Source organism: Crotalus tigris, unplaced genomic scaffold, assembly GCF_016545835.1.
Source record: "Crotalus tigris isolate CLP2741 ecotype Arizona unplaced genomic scaffold, ASM1654583v1 scf7180000024286.1529876, whole genome shotgun sequence".
Lineage (NCBI taxonomy): Eukaryota > Metazoa > Chordata > Lepidosauria > Squamata > Viperidae > Crotalus > Crotalus tigris.
In genome coordinates this window covers 454,229-473,545 of record NW_024100459.1, presented here as the reverse complement: position 1 = coordinate 473,545, position 19,317 = coordinate 454,229, and the positions used below count along the sequence as shown (strand labels likewise).

Below are 19,317 nucleotides of genomic sequence, written 5' to 3'. Positions count from 1 at the left end.
TTACAAAATATTTTCCCTAAATTTCTGGATATACTACATGTGCTTTTCTTACAATTTTGCATTCATTCATAATATTAATAAGATATGAGGGAGGGTTGGTTTTCAGACTAAGAATTTTACACTTAGCAGATTTTTCAGAGCTGATCACTGCTTCATCAACAGATTGGTTTAAAAATGTGAAGTATTTTAAGGAGTTTAACCAGCAATTGTCTGTGAAGGTTGTCCTTGACTTACAATTACAATTGAACCCAAAATTTCTGTTGCTAAGCAAAACATTTGTTAAGTGAATTTTGCCCCAGTTGTTAAAGGAATCACTGCAGCTTTAGTAACACAGTTGTTAAATGAATCTGGCTTCCCCATTGACTTTGCTTGCCAGAAGTTCCCCAAAGGTGATCACATGACTGCAGGACAGTACAGCTGTCATAAATATGAGTCAGTTGTCAAACCTCTAAATTTTGTTCACATGATCGTGTGGATGCTGCAATAGTTCTGTAAAAAACAGTCATGTGTCACTTTTTTCAGAGTTATAACTTTGAACAATCACTAAATGAACTTGTAAGTAGAGGACTACTTGTACTTGGTACTTTTAGCATTTAACACCGTGAGAACAAGCCTAGTCTCCCCTCTCTGTGTTTCCCTATGTTCTTTTGTGTATTTCTAAGAAGAAATTTAGAATTTATTATCTGAATGCAGATAAATTGGTTAATCGCAAAAAAATGGGAAAAAATGAACATTTATGAAGCGGGCTAGTTTTCACTACAGATACTTAATCTATAGGAGTGAAATTAACTGTATTTTATATTCAATCTAAATGGAAGTAGAATTTCTTGGTCGATCTGTGGCTGTCCTAGGGGGGAAAAAAGGACTGCAAGAGGGTGAGAGCCCAGAAAGAGGCTTTGTTTTTTCTTGTAATGTTGAACAACTGCTTAGTGTTTGAACCAAGACACTGGAATTGTAAACATTAGATTCAGTGAAATATTTGAAAATAGCAATATTCTGAAATTTGAGAGGACATACAGTAGTTTTATTTTGCAACCAAAACACTAAAGTACAATCCAGTTTGCTAAAATGTCTTTTACATTTATCAGTTATAGTCCTTAACTTACAACCACAACTGAGCCCAACATTTTTGTTGTTAAATGAAACATTTGTTAAGTAGGTTTTGCCCTATTTTATGACTTTTCTTGCCAAAGTTGTTAAGTGAATCACTGAAATTGTTAAGTTAGTAACATGGCAGGTAAGCAAATCTGGTTTCCCCATTGACTTTGCTTGTCAGAAGGTCACAGAAGGTAATCACGTGACACCAGGATACTGCAACCATCATAAATATGAACCAGTTGCCAAGCATCCAAATTTTGATGACATGACCACGGGAATACTGCAACGGTCATAAGTGTGAAAAACAGTCATAAGTCACTTTTTTCAATCTCGTTGTAACTTCAGTCACTAAATGAACTATTGTAAGACGAGGACTATCTGTACTGTATAGTCACCATTTAACTGAAAGGCAACGTAGATGCATCTATTGCAAGTTACCTTTATTTTTATTATTCTTGAAATTCATACTTGGAAATAACTATTCAAGATGTAACACTGTAATGAAAATGCTTATGAGTAATCCCAGAAAAGGGGATCAGGAAATGATCATAATAATGATTTAGATATGATATTTTTAAATTAAATGTTTTCATTTAAAAAACAAAACATAGAATATAGTTACATCTTTAAGTATAACATGCTTGTATATACTATATACAACCTGAAAATAAATATGCTTCCCTTTGTGTGCTTCCTTTTACCCAATTCTGTTCTGATGTTTCCAGAGCAGATTTATTTATTTACTTTATTTATTTTAGTCCTGCTGTTCATTCAAATTATTTGATCAGAGAATCATGATTAAAGAAACTAAAAAAAGATAAAAGACAAAATCTATATAGTAAAAATATTAGAATTTTAAAACCTGACTAAGAAAAATATCTTAATTTATGTTCTAAATTAGTTAAAGTATAAAGAATAATAATATGCTAATTTGAATTATCAGATGTATAACATACTAGGATATTTGTTCATATTTTTTAAAAATAAGCTACAATGATTTAATTTTTAAAATTAATTGAGCTTGATTTCTTTTTGTTAAAAAGATGAGTAATTGTTTGACATACTTATCTTTTGTTTCCTCCTTTGACAGCTACATAAATTGACTAATGTTTCCACATACAATAGCTTCTGGGAAAAGAAGATGACTATAAAGCAGGTTCGTCGGTACAAATGTCTAAACAATAGAAAATATAAAACAGTGGTTTAACTTACATCTGGTCCTCTACCTTATAGCCATTACAATGTCCCTGCAGTCATTAAAATTTGGGTGCTTGACAGCCTGTCCATATGTACAGCTGCAGGGCATTTAGAACTCAGCGTGCACTTCATTCCCCTCGTTTCAACCTTGAGCTACAAATACTCTCCTATATTAGTATTTTCAGGTTATATTATTAGACTTATTGCACAGTTTTATTTACTGTGCTACCTTTTACTGTTCATATATAATCTCTTGAAGAGTATCTAGATATTACAGTCAGTGAAAGATTTGACTTTGAACTACTAACTAGTGAATACTATCTTGCACTATGTGCTGTTTTTCTGGTCTCAATCAAAAGTGGTGTTGATGTTAAGCCATAGCTATTGAAGGGACTTCATGTTAAAGTATTTTGCGCTACTAATATTGGCAGGAGAGGCCTTTTAAAGACATTTGTTCACAGAAGTTAACATATGGGTAAATATACAGTATGGTTTATTAAAATTACTAGTGGGAGTTTATCCTCTTAATGTATTCTTTATCTTTGTAGTCCTAGTTGGTATGCAGTTGCGGTGGGAATGGAAACACACAAACACACAAAGTTTAACTATTTTGTATGAATTTTATTTCATTGATTTTTCTCCCCTACAGATGATTAAAAATCAGTGAAGTTAAGTTGCCAGAATTTTGAAATATGGAAAATATTGGGGATATTTCAACTATTCCCATAATGGAGAAACAACCAGTTATATTAGGGAACCAAAATACTGGAACCATGTCAGGCACAACTCCTGCTCTTTATGTTCTTGTGAAGCAGAGCACTGGTAAATCTGATCAAGGAACCTTGCTTTCAAATCAAGATAACAGCAGTCTACTCAGCAGTGCAGCAAAGCCAATGAAATCTAAAACTAAGACATATCTTCCAGCTGATTGTGCTTCAGGGAATATCACTGTTATGCTGGACAACAATAATATGTGGAATGAATTCTATCATCGCAGCACAGAAATGATTTTGACAAAACAAGGGAGACGAATGTTTCCATATTGTCGATACTGGATAACAGGCCTAGAATCCAACCTCAAGTATATCCTAGTCATGGATATTACTCCTGTTGACAACTTCCGCTATAAGTGGAATGGCCATAGTTGGGAACCCAGTGGAAAGGCAGAACCCCATGTGCTAGGAAGGGTATTTATTCATCCTGAATCACCTTCTACTGGTCATTACTGGATGCATCAACCAGTATCTTTCTACAAATTGAAGCTTACTAATAATACATTGGACCAGGAAGGACATATCATTCTGCATTCTATGCATCGGTATTTACCTCGACTACACCTGGTGCCTGCTGAAAAAGCTACAGAGATTATCCAGTTGAATGGTCCTGATGTCCGTACTTTCACTTTTCCGCAGACAGAATTCTTCGCTGTGACTGCGTATCAAAACATCCAAATTACACAACTAAAAATAGACTATAATCCATTTGCTAAAGGATTCAGAGAAGATGGCCTGAGTAGTAGACTGCAGCGTGACGTGAAGCAAAATGGTAGCTCAGAGCGTGAAGGTAATAGTGTCACGAGTTCTCCTACTAATCACAGGCATCCCCCTGAAGGGAATATTTTTGATCCATCACAGAGAGAATTAGACCCACCATCTAGTGGGATATGTGACCCAGATCTGGAGAAAGAGTCCCTTAGTCCATATCATGAGTTCTTACATTTTGCGGAAACAGATGCTCATGCAGGTGACGATCGAGGATTAAAGGAAGAAGCATCAGAAAGGTAGGGTTGTGTTTTTTACATAAAAAATAATCAGCATTTGTATAAAAATATTTAAACAACTTGTATTGGTCTCCATCACACAGTAGTGCCTCTAGGCAATGAATAGTGGGTTAAAACCATAATTGACAGAATGTACAAAAGTAAATAGCCCAAAAGAATAATATATGCTTGAGGTCTAAAATCATTCCACTCCTAAACAATAGAGACAAGAATTAAACAGATCAATCAGCAGGGCTCACTTAATCTCCTCGCCCAGTTGCCTGATAGTACATCTAGATCTTCATTCCTTACAGAAGATCAGAGCCATTTGGATTTCAGGACGTGCTACCATAGAGTAGGTGTCCTTGGTTCCACACAATCCACGTAATGACAATTCTTGATAGAGGAGACTTGGGTCATGCCAGCCCCATCGATGCAGGTGAAGTGAGCAGAGACAATCAAAGATAGGTGGTCCCTGGTCCTGTGCCATATAAAGCTTTTAGATAATAAACTAGCTCCTGGAAGTGCAGTAGAAGCCTGAAGTGGAGTAGTTACACGAGCATCTCACACTGCCCACACTGCTGCATTCTGAGTAAGTGGCAGCTTCTGAATACTCTTCAAGGGCAGTTCCATGTAGAAAGCCTTATAGTAATCCAATTAGGAAGTGACCAAAGCATGAGTTACTATGAGTAGGACCTCTTGATCCAGAAATAGGTGCAACTGGCACACAAGGTGAACCTGCAAGAAACTGTGAATCCAGGAGGACCCCCAAATTGCCCACCAGCTCCACCTGAGAGAAAGCTGCATGTATCCTAAATGCCATAGTGTAAGAACAAGGTGAGTGGAGGAATCTTAGTGAAAGTTAGTAAAATATGGAATGTATACATTTGTGAATTTTAACAATATATGTAAAGTTTTTTTCAAAAAATAAACATTAAATATATAATTTCAGCCAAATAGCTATATAAAACCTGGAATATTTGTATTTTGGCCAGTGTTGAAACATTTATCTTATTACAACTCCAGCTGAAATGGTATTCAGACTAGAACAATGCTCGATGTGCTACTTTAAACCCATTGACAAGTTCAAAAATGAATAAATTGTTTCCAAATTATAAATTCATTAATATATACAGTTTTAGAGCTGTGGGGGCCTATCTATGTGTTCATATATAGTGCATACAAAATAGAATTTGATAGTATATCATATTATTCATTATATCTTAATATAGTGCTATTAATATGCTTCTAGAATATAATTAAAATGTTTGAGTGCTACTTTTGATACCCTCTTTCAACTGCTTTTTATACATTCTAAGAAAATGTTTAAAAAGCAAAAACTTTGAAAATTGAATTAAAATAAAAAAAATGTATGTCAGAATTCATTTATCACAGTAAACCAGAGCTAAATGAATTATATGCATCTTTAGGTCAGGTTCATACATCATATTATAACTTCAACAAATAATAAAAATATTAGATTCAGAAATGGTCAGTATGTAGCCATATTTTGTATTTCTATTGTTAAAACAGTTTGTTAATATAGAATACATTTAAAATTGATTTTAATTAAAATGAATGCACTAGAGCAGTGATGGCGAACCTTTTAGAGATCGAGTGCCCAAAAACTGGCCCCACCCCTGTTCCACCCCATGCCCCGCCACCACCCTGCCTGCCCAGCCATGCCTTCTGCCCGCGCCCCACAACATCAACTGCATGCGATGGGGTGTGAGGGCAGAGTCTTGTCTACACTGCCTGGCTGCCATGTCCTTAGCTGTGCTGTTCTGCGTGGGCCATGCTCAGGGGCAACTCTCCTCCAGGGGGGCTGCTGGTGAGGGGATCGCGGGGGGAGGCAAGGCTGGGGCAATGGCATGTGTGCCCACAGAGAGGGCTCCAAGTGCCGCCTCTGGCACGTGTGCCATAGGTTCGCCACCACTGCAATAGAAGAAATACAAAGAATCAGTGCAACTCTTACAAATGAAGGCAAAGGATCCTGCAGTTTTCTGAAGCAATAATAGATTATCTACATGAATCATACATGGACAGACTAGCAAAGGTCCTCTGTATAAAAAACAACAAATTAAGGACTATCAAAAAGAAATATGCAACAAAATATAGATGTATTATCTTTAGAACATGAATTTCTAGATTACGTCTTATGTTTAACTAGTTTTATGGGAATAAAAGTCCTTATTCATAATTCCAACAAATGGTTGGTAATGATTTATTTTTCACTTTCAGCTTTTTCAGTACATTATATTGTGATTTACCGTATTTCCAACAGGAAGTACAAAGTCAAGCTTTTTTCTCTCCAAATAATTATATTTGCTGATAGAGAAGAAGAGGTTGTTGACTGTAGCAGTGCTTGTTAGTTTTCTGACAGTTAGAACAAGTAACCAGTGGAACAATCTGCCTCCAGAAGTTGTGAATGCTCCAACACTGGAAGTTTTTAAGAAGAGACTGGACAGCCATTTGTTTGAAATGGTATAGGGTTTCCTGCCTGAGCAGGGGGTTGGAGTAGATGACCTCCAAAGTCCCTTCCAACTTTATTATTATTATAGAACGATTGATGCCCTTGAAAATTAGCTCTTGCTTGCTATTATTTGCTTATAGAACTTTTTGTAATGCTTTAATCCTTTTTTTCTTTCCTGCTATCCCTTCCTTATCTCCATCTAACTTTTTTCCCTTCCTCTGCCTCCATATCCATCCTGCGGTTTTGCTGGAAGAATGAAGGAATGAATAGCATATTTATTTATTTGGCCTAGTCTTTTTTTTTGGGTGGAAAGTTTATTTTCTCTTCACAATCCAAAACTCTTAATTTTTTTGATACTAACTTTGCCCCAAACAATAAACTTTCTATCCATAAAGTTGCTGTCAAGTTAACCTTAACGTTAACAGTTTGTTGCAATGTGTGAATAGAGTGATGCCTAAAGGGGTGGGTGGGTGTTTGAGTAAGCCAAGTGTACTTTCCATGTCTGTCCTAAAAGAAGGTGAGGGTCTGCTTATTTCTGCAATTTGCTTTGCTTTCTTTTTTTCAGGCCAATATCCAGCCCTTGTCAAAAAATGTTACATGTGACATCCCAGCTTACTCTAAAGGGAGGACTCAACGTGTCTGTTAAAGAAGAACCATTAGATAACTATGAATATGAACCTCTAATTTGCATGGAAGGGGTAAATGTGAAGGAAGAAGAAACCAATTACACTGCAGAAGAATATTCCAACAGTGATGGCTCCATATTGAGGCAGCAGCTGCAGAAATACAGCGAAATAGATAAAATGGATATTGAATTCCACAAGGAACAACAAATAAACCAGTTGGGTGTTGCCAAAGCAAAAATGCTAAAATTGGATAGTGGGAAGATGCCTGTAGTTTACCTAGAGCCCTGTACAATCAGCAGGAATACAGTGAAAATGTCTGATGTTTCACAGGCCTTACTGACGACAACTAAGAATGAAAAGTCTCCACTGACTCATTCATTAGATTCTTTCCCTGCTCATTTTGAAAATAAAGATATCTCTAGCCCCTTTGCGGACAAGGAAACTGACAAGATTGCAACTGATAAAATGGTATCTGAAAATACAGCACCACAGGTACCTTCAGAAGAAGACATGCTAGGGAGAAATATTGAAGCATGTGGCAGCCTGAATACAATTGAGAAAGAGTCTAGTTGTGATCTCAAGACCATTGCCATCAGCAGCCCTTCTTTAGCTAAAGTTATCTCTGATGACCAAAAGTTAAATATGTTGAAGACTCACATTTCTGGCAAGAGTATTGTTGGCAATCAAAATTTTGGGGTGTCAGGCCCAAGGAAACGAGGAAGACCACGGAAATCAAAGTTATCTGAAGCTGGGAGATCACCTAAATGCATTGCAAAATCTGATACAACCAATAATTATGCTTCTTTGGGAACTGCTAGTACCCATTTGGATATTAATCTTGATCTTGAGGATGTGGATGGAATGCTTTTTGTATCCTTTGTATCCAAGGTAAATTTATACCCAAAATTTATACTTCTTTGGGATTCTGTATTATAATTCTTGCAATTTTCAAATGTAGTATTTTTAAATGATAAACGTAAATCATTTTAAGTTAATGTCAAAGTGTGGCTTCCTGTAACTTTGGAATGCCTTTAATATAAACCCTGCACAAAGGTTTTGTCAAAGTATGTTTTTTATTGCATGTAGGAAGCACTTGATATCCACAGTTTTGATAGAGCTGAAGAAAAAGAATTGCAAAATACACTGAACAATTCACTGACTACATGTAATCCATGCACTGATTCAGGTAACAATAATGGTTAAACTTAATACTAGCAACTTGATATATCTATTAAGTAGTATCAGTTATAGGTTCTGATTATTAACCAAGAGTAGGATCAGTATCTTCTTCATTAAGTTGGAGATTGATGTTCATAATATGGGGAATTTCCCATTGAACTAGGTCTAGGAATGAATCTTCCAATTGAGGAGGATTTTTCTCAGCATTACAGTTGAAAGCCCTGAAAGAAATAAATTACATCTCCTTATATCATTATCAGTTCTTCCATCTAATATAATTTGTAGTGTGAACATTTTATAACTCTAGTTTGGTTCTAGGTGGCAATCTTTCTCTCCCTCTACTATGAAGAAAGACATTGCTAGGATCTATGAATTCCTGCTAAGCTTTCCAGGCTGAAAAGTATAATGTAGTGGATAAATTAATTTTGCTTTCATTTCATGGGGCCTTGATTGATAGGCTAAGGTTATTCTTTCCATACAGTTATCATTTTTGTAGCTAAAATTGTTTGGGAACATATAAACAAATAAATGTATGTTTGGCAGATGGTCAAAGAATACAACAGTTGGAAAAAGAATTGTTAGAAGATTTAAAATCTTTTAAGTACAAACAAGTAATACATCCAAGTCTTCAAGAAGGTAGGTTCTGTGAAAATACTCCTGATTATTTTTATTGTGTAAATTATGCATTTTGTATTTTATGTCATGAATCAGATGTGACAATTTGGTTGATAAAAATGCAGAGAGTATATAGATTATTATTATCATTATCTTCAGAATGAATAATTTGTATCAGATGGAAAATAATTTGGATAGGTTTGAAGCTGAATCTTCCTCTATAAAGCATATCAATTGAATGTTTAAAAGCAGTTGATTTAATACAAAAATATTCAGGAACTGCAGTCTGTATTTCCACTATATTGTTGTTTTATCACTAGACCTTGAGTTACAAACATTTGAGCCATGGTGGTGTAGTGGTTAGAATGCATTATTGCAGGCTAACTCTGCCCACTGCTAGGAGTTCAATCCTGATTGGCTCAAGGTTGACTCATCCTTCCAAGGTCAGTTAAATGCCTAAATATGCTTTTTCACAAGGCAACTGGACTTTCTTGTTTTTCTTTGAAGACGTTTCACTTCTCATCCAAGAAGCTTCTTCAGCTCTTCTGAAGGAGCTTCTTGGATGAGAAGCGAAACGTCTTCAAAGAAAAACAAGAAAGTCCAGTTGCCTCATGAAAAAGCATCTTTGGGATAACTATGACCTGGATGACTGAGAATCTCCATAGTTGGTAAAATGAGGATTCAGATTGTTGGGGGCAATATGCTGGCTCTGTAAACCACTAAGAGAGGGCTGTAAAGCACTGTGAAGTGATATATAAGTCTAAGTGCTATTGCTATTTGTTCAGCGAGTGTTCAAAGTTATGAAGGGATTTATGACTAGTACTCGAGTTCCTGCTGCTGCAGTGCCCCCAAAGTCACATGTTGCTGGAAACTACATGCTCATTTATCATTAAATCACAAAAAAACATCTGGAAATCTGAATAGGCAAATGAGTTGGAAGCTGGAGAGTTTTCTTTTTATAGGGATAGTATGACAGGCCACAAGGGTCGGTAATCAAATTGGAAAATTGTGAGATTGTCTTGTGAAAATGTTTTTCTACTTCTGCAAGCTAACTTTAGATCCAAGAAATGCTGACATTGGGAAGTGGAAGGTAAAAACATAAATACAGATTGATGTTGTCTTAATGTAGATTGTGGCTTCAACTTTGATCATGAGATTTGGCTTTTATAGTGGATTTCTTTTTTCTTTCCGCTTTTCAGTACTATACTTTTCTCATTAAGTTGAACTCTGGTGATGAGTTATATCAACATTTAAATTTGGTATTGATACTGTTTAATGAAGCTGTACTTAATGCCAGCTAGATGTCTTCTTAAGTTATATTTGAAGGTATTTTACAAACAGTTAAGGGGAAACTTTGTAGCATCTAATTTGGTAATCTTTGTATCCATGTAAAATTTAATTAAGGTGGAATAATTTATTCTGGGTAGGAAACCAATTGAAAAGTATTGTTTTTCAGCTTTATATTCTGTAAAATAAAATCCTGGTAAGAGTAAACACGACAGTGATCTTGATACGCATACAAAATTGTTTTAATAATGGTATAAAAATTCCTTCATTCCTTCAGTGGGTTTAAAACTGAATTTTGTGGACCCAACAATGAGCATTGATCTGAAGTATTTGGGTGTGCAGTTGCCCTTAAATTATTCAGAGGAATATGCTTCATGGAAAAATGAAGGAACTGATTCTAATTCTGCTGGTAAGTCAGCATCTTAATGCAGGATTGCTTAAAATGAGTTGTAGAGTATTTCTGTATCTTTGAAAGAGATTTGCAACAATACACCATGTTTTGTTTTACCATCTATAGATATATTATTCAGTAAGGTGACTGCTTATACATTGTACAGTACATGGTTTGTTTCAGCTGTAGATATTAGATGAATCATACTAGTCTGGTTATAGCCTCATTAGGCTACAAACCATTACTTATTGTAGCAGCTGGGCTCACATTTGTACTATAGTATGAGATAAGTAACATCATGTAAGCTAACACAATTTGCATTTATAATTGGATGCTCCTGTAAGTAGTAGATGACAATATTGTCATATTAAACATCTATAACATTTGACTTATATTAAGCTCAGTGATTTAAATGAAAACATATACTGAATTTGTAATACTGCACTAAATCTCCAAAGAAAATAAAAAACCCGGAGTATTTTTTTAGAATTTACATATGTAACTGTCTTATCTATTTAACAAATTTATATAGCCGTCCATCTCACAAAACGTGACTGTGAGCAGTTATAGTACATAACAACAAACATCATAAAGCACTAAGTAAAAACAAGAAAACAAAAAAGATTTTTTAAAAATTCAAGGTAGTAGGAGAGACCATATTACACAACCATCTTGCCAACTCATCATGAACAGCAGGTTACAGTCATCCATTCTAGAGGTGACCAGGGCAAGAATAACTGAATAAAGCCTTATGGTCCAGGAAAGGGCACAATTGGTACAGAGCATGAAATTGCACAAAGGAATTGCAAGTCTAGATGGACCACACATGTTAAGTACATCGTAGCAGCTATGTATTTGTGTGTATTGTAGCATGTTTTTTAACATGTTTGTCAAGCAAAATGATCTCACAGTTCTTTTGTTCCCATTTTTCTCAACTCATTTATACTGCCAGATGCTGGACTTCATTTTATTTCAAGGACTGGAAAGACAAATGACATCACAAAAATAAAGGGTTGGCGAGGAAAATTTCACAACTCTTCAAAAAATGAAGGTAAGAGGAAAACGTTGGATACAGAATGTTACTATAAGAAAATGAAATGAGAAAATGAGAGAAAGAATGCATAGAATTGTGATTTCAAAATATTCTGTGACTATAGATCACAGAGGACAGATAATAAAGTATGCATGTATATTTTATATTTTTGAAACAAGTTTATTTTTAGAATTTTGTTAGATAAAAAATACTCAAGATTCCCCCCCCCAAATTTAATTAAAATTACAGACCAAAAATGCATTACATTATTAATATCTGGCTCACATTCTTAGCTGGCTTACTCTTATTTAAAGCTTCCCAGATACATGACGTGGCAAGGGTGGAAAGGGAATCTTAATGTATTAATAGACCATATAAAATGCTTGCTTGCCCGTCAACAGATCTTTTAGCTGAAGATTCAAATCAATTCATTATTAGGAATTGAGCAACTAAGTTTACATTGCCTGTTAAAGCATATCTGATATTCACTAGAAGTGACTGCCATATTGCTGGGAAAAAACAAATGGACCTAGCTTCCTTTATTTATTAAATTTATATGCTATCCATCTCACTACCCAAATGACTCTGGGCCTTTTGGTGTTGGCCCTTAGAAAAGAACCTTAGGTCAGAGGTCCCCAACCTTCTGGACACAAGAACCGGTTCTGTGAAGGGAGGCTTTTCCACGGATCGGAGGGTACATGGTTTTGTGTGCTGCCTGCATTCCACAGATAGGGCTTTGTGTGGACCGGTTGCTGGCATGCCGGCCCAGTACTGGTCCACGGACCAGGGGTTAAGGACCCCTGCCTTAGGCAAAATATACAGTTACAAATGTTATTTATAGATTATTCTTTGTTGAAAGAAGGAAGCACTAAATCATAATTAAAACCTAATTATTAAAAAACTAATCTGCCAAGCATTTCTAATAATAGTTGCCAAATTGCATAAGCCTATGTTGGTCTTATCCAATATGTATGGATTTTATCAATTTTACATGAACTTTTTACACAGCACAAATCTTTTTCTACTAGAAGAAACAGAATGAATGTCATATTTTAAACTTAAAGCTCTATGTATACATTGGCTACCACATTGTATTTGCAAATAGCAGAATATGGAACAAAGATAATTCTTTGCTTTTGGACATTAAGTAGATCAGATTCAGGCCTGGAATAGATAGTTGATAATTATATATTGATACTGTCTGGAATTATTAGAAATAGCATAGAACAACAAGCAATAATTAGGTATATATTGATCTGTCAGAAAAGGAAAAGATGTTTTGGATTTTCATCCAGTAATAAGAAGAAATCTAAGCCACTGCAACTATAGTTGCAGTTCTAATTTGATGCATTTTCTAGCAAAAGACTTTGGTGCTCAAGACTGATATTGAAATTGCAATATATTCCCACAAGTTAACGCTCACATAACGTGTGGTGGAACCGAGTATTGAGTTGTTGAGCCAATCAGGTTAAAAAGCAGCTTTGAACAATATTGAGAAACGTTTTGTCCATAAGCAAAAGTTCTCAATATTAGGATAATAGAACACTGAGTTCCTTGAGCTTAATATTTCTGATTTTAAAAACATTTCTATAGGCTGTGGGCACTGTGCCTTTTGTATGTAATGGACATATCAGTCTCGAATATTAAACAAGAATGTGCTCTCTTTTCTTAACACTGCAACTAGTGATTTAAAAAGTTAAAGTTTAATTTGACCAAGAAATGATTTAAATAGTGATTTAGAAATCAATATAATTTACATTAAATACACTCTGGCCTCATCTTCCTAGTGTGTAGGGAAGCAATATGTTGCTGAAACTGCAATTGTCAGACATTGATATGAGCTTTTTATTAATATCTCCACCTTTAAACCTTTGGGAATAATTAGGTTTTCCAAATTGAATTTATGTAAAGAAGAAAGAGGGATGTCTTCTGGAAGGCTTCATAATTACAATCATAATTGAAATCTTTTCCAATATTTATTTCTCTTTACATTTACAGTTAAATTCCTGTAGTTTTTAACATTTCTAAGCTTAGCTAAATATTCTGAAATATTCAGAATATTCAGTTAATGGAATTTGTGTAAGCATGTTGCAACTTGAGATTTTAAGTACTCTTAATCTAAAAATTATTTTTATTATTCAGGCATCATTTTAGAAGGCTTGTTGAAGAATCGATCTGCCTTCTGCAGTGACAAACTTGATGAATACTTAGAAAATGAAGGAAAGTTGATGGAAACAAGCATTGGATTTTCTCCTAGCACATCTAGTTCTCCTGTAGTTTATCAGCTTCCAACTAAAAGCACCAGCTACGTGCGGACATTAGATAGTGTTCTAAAAAAACAATCCATTGCTTCTAATTTGAGTTCTTATACTTCCAAACCTCTTGGCTTACCTACTATTTCTAAAAAGAAAAAAGAGAAAGTTAAGAACAAAAAGCAAGCAGTCTCAAGAGGCAAAGAAAAATCTCCCCCCAAAAATACAATAGGTTTATCTGTTGCAAAAAACCACAAACATAAATTAGTGTCAGAAGATAAAGTTTCTAAATCTCAGGCAATTGATCAGACAGTTACCGAGAAAGATGCTTTGACGATGTTGGCAACAGAGGAAAATTTGCAGAGCAAACAGATCACAGTGCGTCAGGTGCAGCAGCAACAGGGCAGTCGCCTGTCAACCTTATCCAAGACTCAGTTGAAACTGCTGGATTTAGAAGATTGTGCATTATGGGATGGTAAACCACGGACATACATTACAGAGGAACGAGCTGAACTATCTTTGACAATTTTACTGACTGCTCAGGTAAGTTTAAAGGATGAAAATATAAATTTTGTCTAACAATTGTCTGAACAATTTCTACAATAATTACCTTGTACTAGAAAACAGAACATGATTCAGTGTCCTTTTAAGAGTCAAAAAGCATAGTGTCATTTTTCGTGATTCAGTTTTCTGAGTAGAAGATTTTAGATTTAACATTAAAGAACATATTCCTACTGAGACTTTCCCTTTCCTTGGAATAAGACAATAGCTTCATAGAATACTTAAGAGTTTCCGGAAAGCTGACGGGTATCTAAATCCATTACACTGGTAAAGGCCATCATATTTCAGTTATTAAAACCTACAATTGTTTAATTACCTTGATTTTGGTTTGTCAGACTTTAGTCTTGCATTATATTGGTAACTATTATTGATATTATAGTTAGCAGCTCTGGGATTATTTAGATTTTATTGAAATGTATAAATAGTCCTCAGTTTATGATTGCAATTGAGGCCAGAATTTCTGTTGCTAAGCAAGGCAGTTGTTAAGTGAATCATGTCATTAAGCCCATCTGGTTCCCCCCATTGACTTTGCTTGTCAGAAGCCAGCTGGAAAGGTTGCAAATGGCAATCAGGACGCTACAACCATCAAAAATAAATTCCGGTTGCCAAGCACCCAAATTTTGATCATGTGACCGTGGGGATGCTGCATCAGTTATAAGTGTGAGGACTGGTTGTCACTTTTTTCAGTGCCCTTGTAAATTTGAAAATCACTAAATGAATGTTTGTAAGTCGTGGACTACCTGTATAGGTTGTGTTTTGATCTAGAAAAATATCAAGGAAGATGTGCAGCTTTTGATATAACATACACATTCATCTTGATTATATTATTCCTATAATTTTGTAATATAAATAAGCTGATTTTAGTATTAATAGTAGATATTTAGTCTGTTGAAATAAATATGTCAGTGTTATATTGCTGCTTTTCTGCAATAGATTAAACACCCTACTGGATTCTGAATGCTGGCCTGCTATATAGAATTCTTTGTCAGTAATTCTGTGAACTATACTATGACATTTGCTTTTCATTTGTGGCTCTGCAAATATTTATCTGACTATATAACACTATATAACACTTTTCAGGCATCACTCAAAAACAAACCAATTCACAAAATAATTAAAAAGAAAGCACCACCATGCAACAATGATTTTTGTCGGCTTGGGTGTATCTGTTCTAGTTTAGCTGTTGAAAAACGTCAGCCAACACATTGCCGCAAACCAGATTGCATGTTTGGATGTACTTGCCTAAAAAGAAAAGTTGTCTTAGTTAAGCACAAAAAGATCCAGGAGAAGCCTCTGCATGGGAAGCATAAATTATATCGTGAAAGAAATCAGGAACAACAAACAGATGTAATAGCAAAAGATGAGCAAGAAAAAATGAAACTAAAAGATAAGAAGAAGAAAAAGAAGGTTGAATATAGTAAGTATTGATAAGCTATTTAGCTTGCTAAGCTGTTCGGTAGCTATATCCATTATTTTTTTCAAAAAAAAATGTGTTATTTCAGCACACATGTATTATGGAACTGATGTAGGACATAATCTTTAAATGTAAAAATGTTTCAATTATAACCATGTTTATTACTTATTTTTGTAGCTCTGGAATTTCAGTTTAGGACAGATATGTCAAACTCGCGACGTCACATGACATTGTGCAATGTATCAGGACGGTTTTACCATTGCCGGCAATGGGGTGGGCACGGCTTTTGTGATGCATCCGGCCGGGGGGGGGGGCAGTTTGACACACCTGGTTTAGGAGATGATTTGGCAGTAAGTGTAGTGGAAAAATTACAAATGATTGGGTTTTTTTGTCCTAGTAGCTGCATTGAAAACCTAATAATAGGTTTCCAAGAAGGAAGTGTAATCAAAGTAGAAACAACAATGTGGAGTAACGTTGGGTTAAATTATCCTTTTTCTTTACAGGTTTGGTTTTCATAGTTTTAATAGATAATGTTATTTCCAGATGAAAAAATTACATTCTACAGAAGTTGAATCATTATGGGTACTTACAAAAAGTTCAGTGAATGACCAGGCCAATTCAAAACTTTTTTTCCTAATTTTTGTTCTGCTTGTTACTGTTTGTTATAAATGTATTCTTAATTTATATTAATCCTACAAATGTTGAACAGTTTATTGAATCAAATTAAAGACTTCCACATCACAGACAGGTATTGGCACAAGAGAGAAATGTCACTGGATATGCATTTAAAATAGAAAAGAGCCTTAAGCCACAACCACTTATATGATTGTTACAGTGATATCTACTTGGATTTTAGGAGCAGATTGCCTAAAAGATATGTTTGGTTTTAAAGGCCCAATACAGTGATCAGCTCCCACAAATGGTGGTTTTGAGTTAATCATCCTTTCCAGGAAAATAATCTTCAGAGAATCGTACAACATGAAAGCCAGCCTATGTAGCTGGAATCTAAATCAGCCATTTGTCTCGAGCACCTGGTCTGGGACGAGTCAACTTGGATAGAAAAGAATCACATTCTGATTTTGGATTGACATTGTCTTCACAAAAATGCACCTGAAGAATCATGGAGAGGGGAAAGAGATGAAAGTGAATAATATTACAGTATCTCTCCTGTCTTTCTGGCCAGAAAACATTGTATCTTCTAAGTGGTGTTTAGAAGACATTTTCTGCCCTAGGAGAATAGACATTGCACTCAGAAGTCTTATGGATAATTAAAGATTTGTGAACAGTCCTTTTGGTTTACCTCTCTGCCACAAGGGAAAACAGAATAGGAAGAGGACCACATGGTTCTTTCACTTCCATGATGTAAGGAAGTAGGGACTGATGCATTGTGACTCCTTGGCTTCATCAGCTACTGTAGGCATTTCCTCTGTTCTCAATTTTATCAAGAATGCTGCACAGGACAAATAATCATTGTTTCCTTTTGAACCAGGAGACATTGGTTCTCAATTCTGTTGGAGATGAGCATTGAGCACCTGGCATTTTCTAGAGTGGCCAAACTCTTTTCCCATATTAAGACCCAGGATGGCTTCATATTAGCACCTGGAATTCATGGAAGTGGTGGTTCCCAAAGTGTTAATAGACACCATCTTAGTAGCTAAGTGACCAAGCTTGATTCACATTTATAAATTGACACAGAGAACTTTTCTTTGTTGATGCAGGGGAAAGTTGTCTTCAACATAAGCAGGACTTGCCCAACTATTAGGTTTCTTTCAGGTGGACCTAGACAGCAGAGTGAAGGACAACTCATCGTGGAGGCAGGCGAATTCTCTTAGATTTGTATTTTGTGATGATCAGAGGCACTTGATCCTTGTGAATCCTTACGCTAAACGGATTCTTAGAAGGAACAAATTGATATTTCTTCTTGTTATCAATTGCTTTATTTGCTGGGATTTACCTTTAGTCTTGCAAGTCCCAACATTAGATTCCTTCTGTTTCATTAAGAATATTCATATTAAAGATTTGTGTATAACAACTTTATTGAGGCTGTTACATGATACTGATGTTATATGTTGCTATGAAAACTACATAATTTAGCAAAAATATAATAGGATAGAAAGTTTGTTTCTTTGTCAGTTCTTCTGGCCTTGCTATTATTTTAGAGTGCAGCTCCTAGCACACCACTCGAAGGCCAGATATGATCCTAAACTAAATCTGAACAAACTTGTGCATTTATTTTATTATCATTTTATCCCTCTCTTTCACCCAAATACAAATTGCTTGGGCAATTTCTCTGTAGCATATGGTGCTTGGAAGCAACTGGCCCTCTCTTCCGAGTTTTCTTTATGTTTACTGTGCAAGAAAATAGCTTACTCTAGATATTTACTTCAGTACAGCAATACCTTCTGAAGTTGAAGAATAAGTATATTGCTATGTTTCTTAAAGTGCGATCCAAGAACTTCTGGGAGTCCCCCAGATAGAATACTGATAGAATATTATCAAAATATTAAAATACTTTGAGAGTCATGAGAAATGGTAGAGGCAGTAAAGTGTCAATTTTAATTTTTAATATGATAAATATCACTAAATATACCCATACAAAAAATGTTTTGAGATCATTCAAACATTTTTAAAAGTGGGAAGGGGTCCTGAGAGTAAAAGTTTGAAAAACACTGGTATATTTTAATGCTTCAACTCACACAAGATTTATAAAAGGGTTGAATGAAAGATAATGCCTTCAATGTGCTGAACTGCCAACAGAATAACAGAGTTGGGATCTTGGAGGTCTTCTAGTCCAACTCCCTGCTCAGGCAGAAAACCTATACCATTTCAGACAAAGATAATCCAATCTCTTCTTTAAAACCTCCAGTGTCATTAATTGTTTTGTCAGGAAATTTCTCCTTAGTTCTAGGTTGGATCTCTCCTTGATTAATTTCCATCCATTGCTTCATGTCCTGCCTTCAGGTGCTTTGGAGATGTCTAGGACAATTCAGCATAGTGAACTCGGCATGGCCAACTCACCACAGCCAACTCACTTACAGGACAACTTGCGATGGCCAACTTGCTCTGGGACAAGAGGTACACTAATATCGAAGAAATGGTGGAATAGAATCATTAGAAAAAGGATGCAAAAGAAGGGACAAAATGAAATTGAATGGCAGAAATTAAAATACTTTTTAAATTATTTTAAACATTTAAATTGAATTGTTGAATTGTCCTGTAGCAAGTTGTCCCATGGTGAATTGGCCATGACTAGTTGGCTGCACCAAGTTATCCCATTCTGGCTTTGGAGAATAGGTTGACACACACACACACACCCCTTCTTTGTGGCATACCCTTAAATAGAAGCTCTAACATGATCTTTAGCATCTGTTCTTTCAGTTCAGTTGATAGAAGCTACTGTGAGAAAAGGCTATATTGCAGTGCATGAAATGG

General features: G+C 35.4%; 1 protein-coding gene across 6 annotated transcripts in view; it reads left to right on the top strand.

Moving 5' to 3' along the window:
* Positions 1 to 19,317, top strand: part of MGA (MAX dimerization protein MGA) — a 59,464-nt gene that overhangs the window by 3,296 nt on the left and 36,851 nt on the right. For 3 of the 6 annotated variants that reach the window (XM_039323885.1, XM_039323888.1, XM_039323884.1), the window contains exons 2-11: positions 2,189 to 2,254; positions 2,945 to 4,075; positions 7,093 to 8,041; positions 8,240 to 8,339; positions 8,876 to 8,968; positions 10,512 to 10,643; positions 11,578 to 11,676; positions 13,801 to 14,453; positions 15,552 to 15,888; positions 18,847 to 18,960. In XM_039323885.1, coding sequence (XP_039179819.1) covers positions 2,988 to 4,075; positions 7,093 to 8,041; positions 8,240 to 8,339; positions 8,876 to 8,968; positions 10,512 to 10,643; positions 11,578 to 11,676; positions 13,801 to 14,453; positions 15,552 to 15,888; positions 18,847 to 18,960 — 3,565 coding nt within the window. In that variant the 5' untranslated portion in view covers positions 2,189 to 2,254; positions 2,945 to 2,987. The remainder of the gene's footprint in view (positions 1 to 2,188; positions 2,255 to 2,944; positions 4,076 to 7,092; positions 8,042 to 8,239; positions 8,340 to 8,875; positions 8,969 to 10,511; positions 10,644 to 11,577; positions 11,677 to 13,800; positions 14,454 to 15,551; positions 15,889 to 18,846; positions 18,961 to 19,317) is intronic. The other 3 variants (XM_039323887.1, XM_039323886.1, XM_039323889.1) reach the window with 2 other exon arrangements.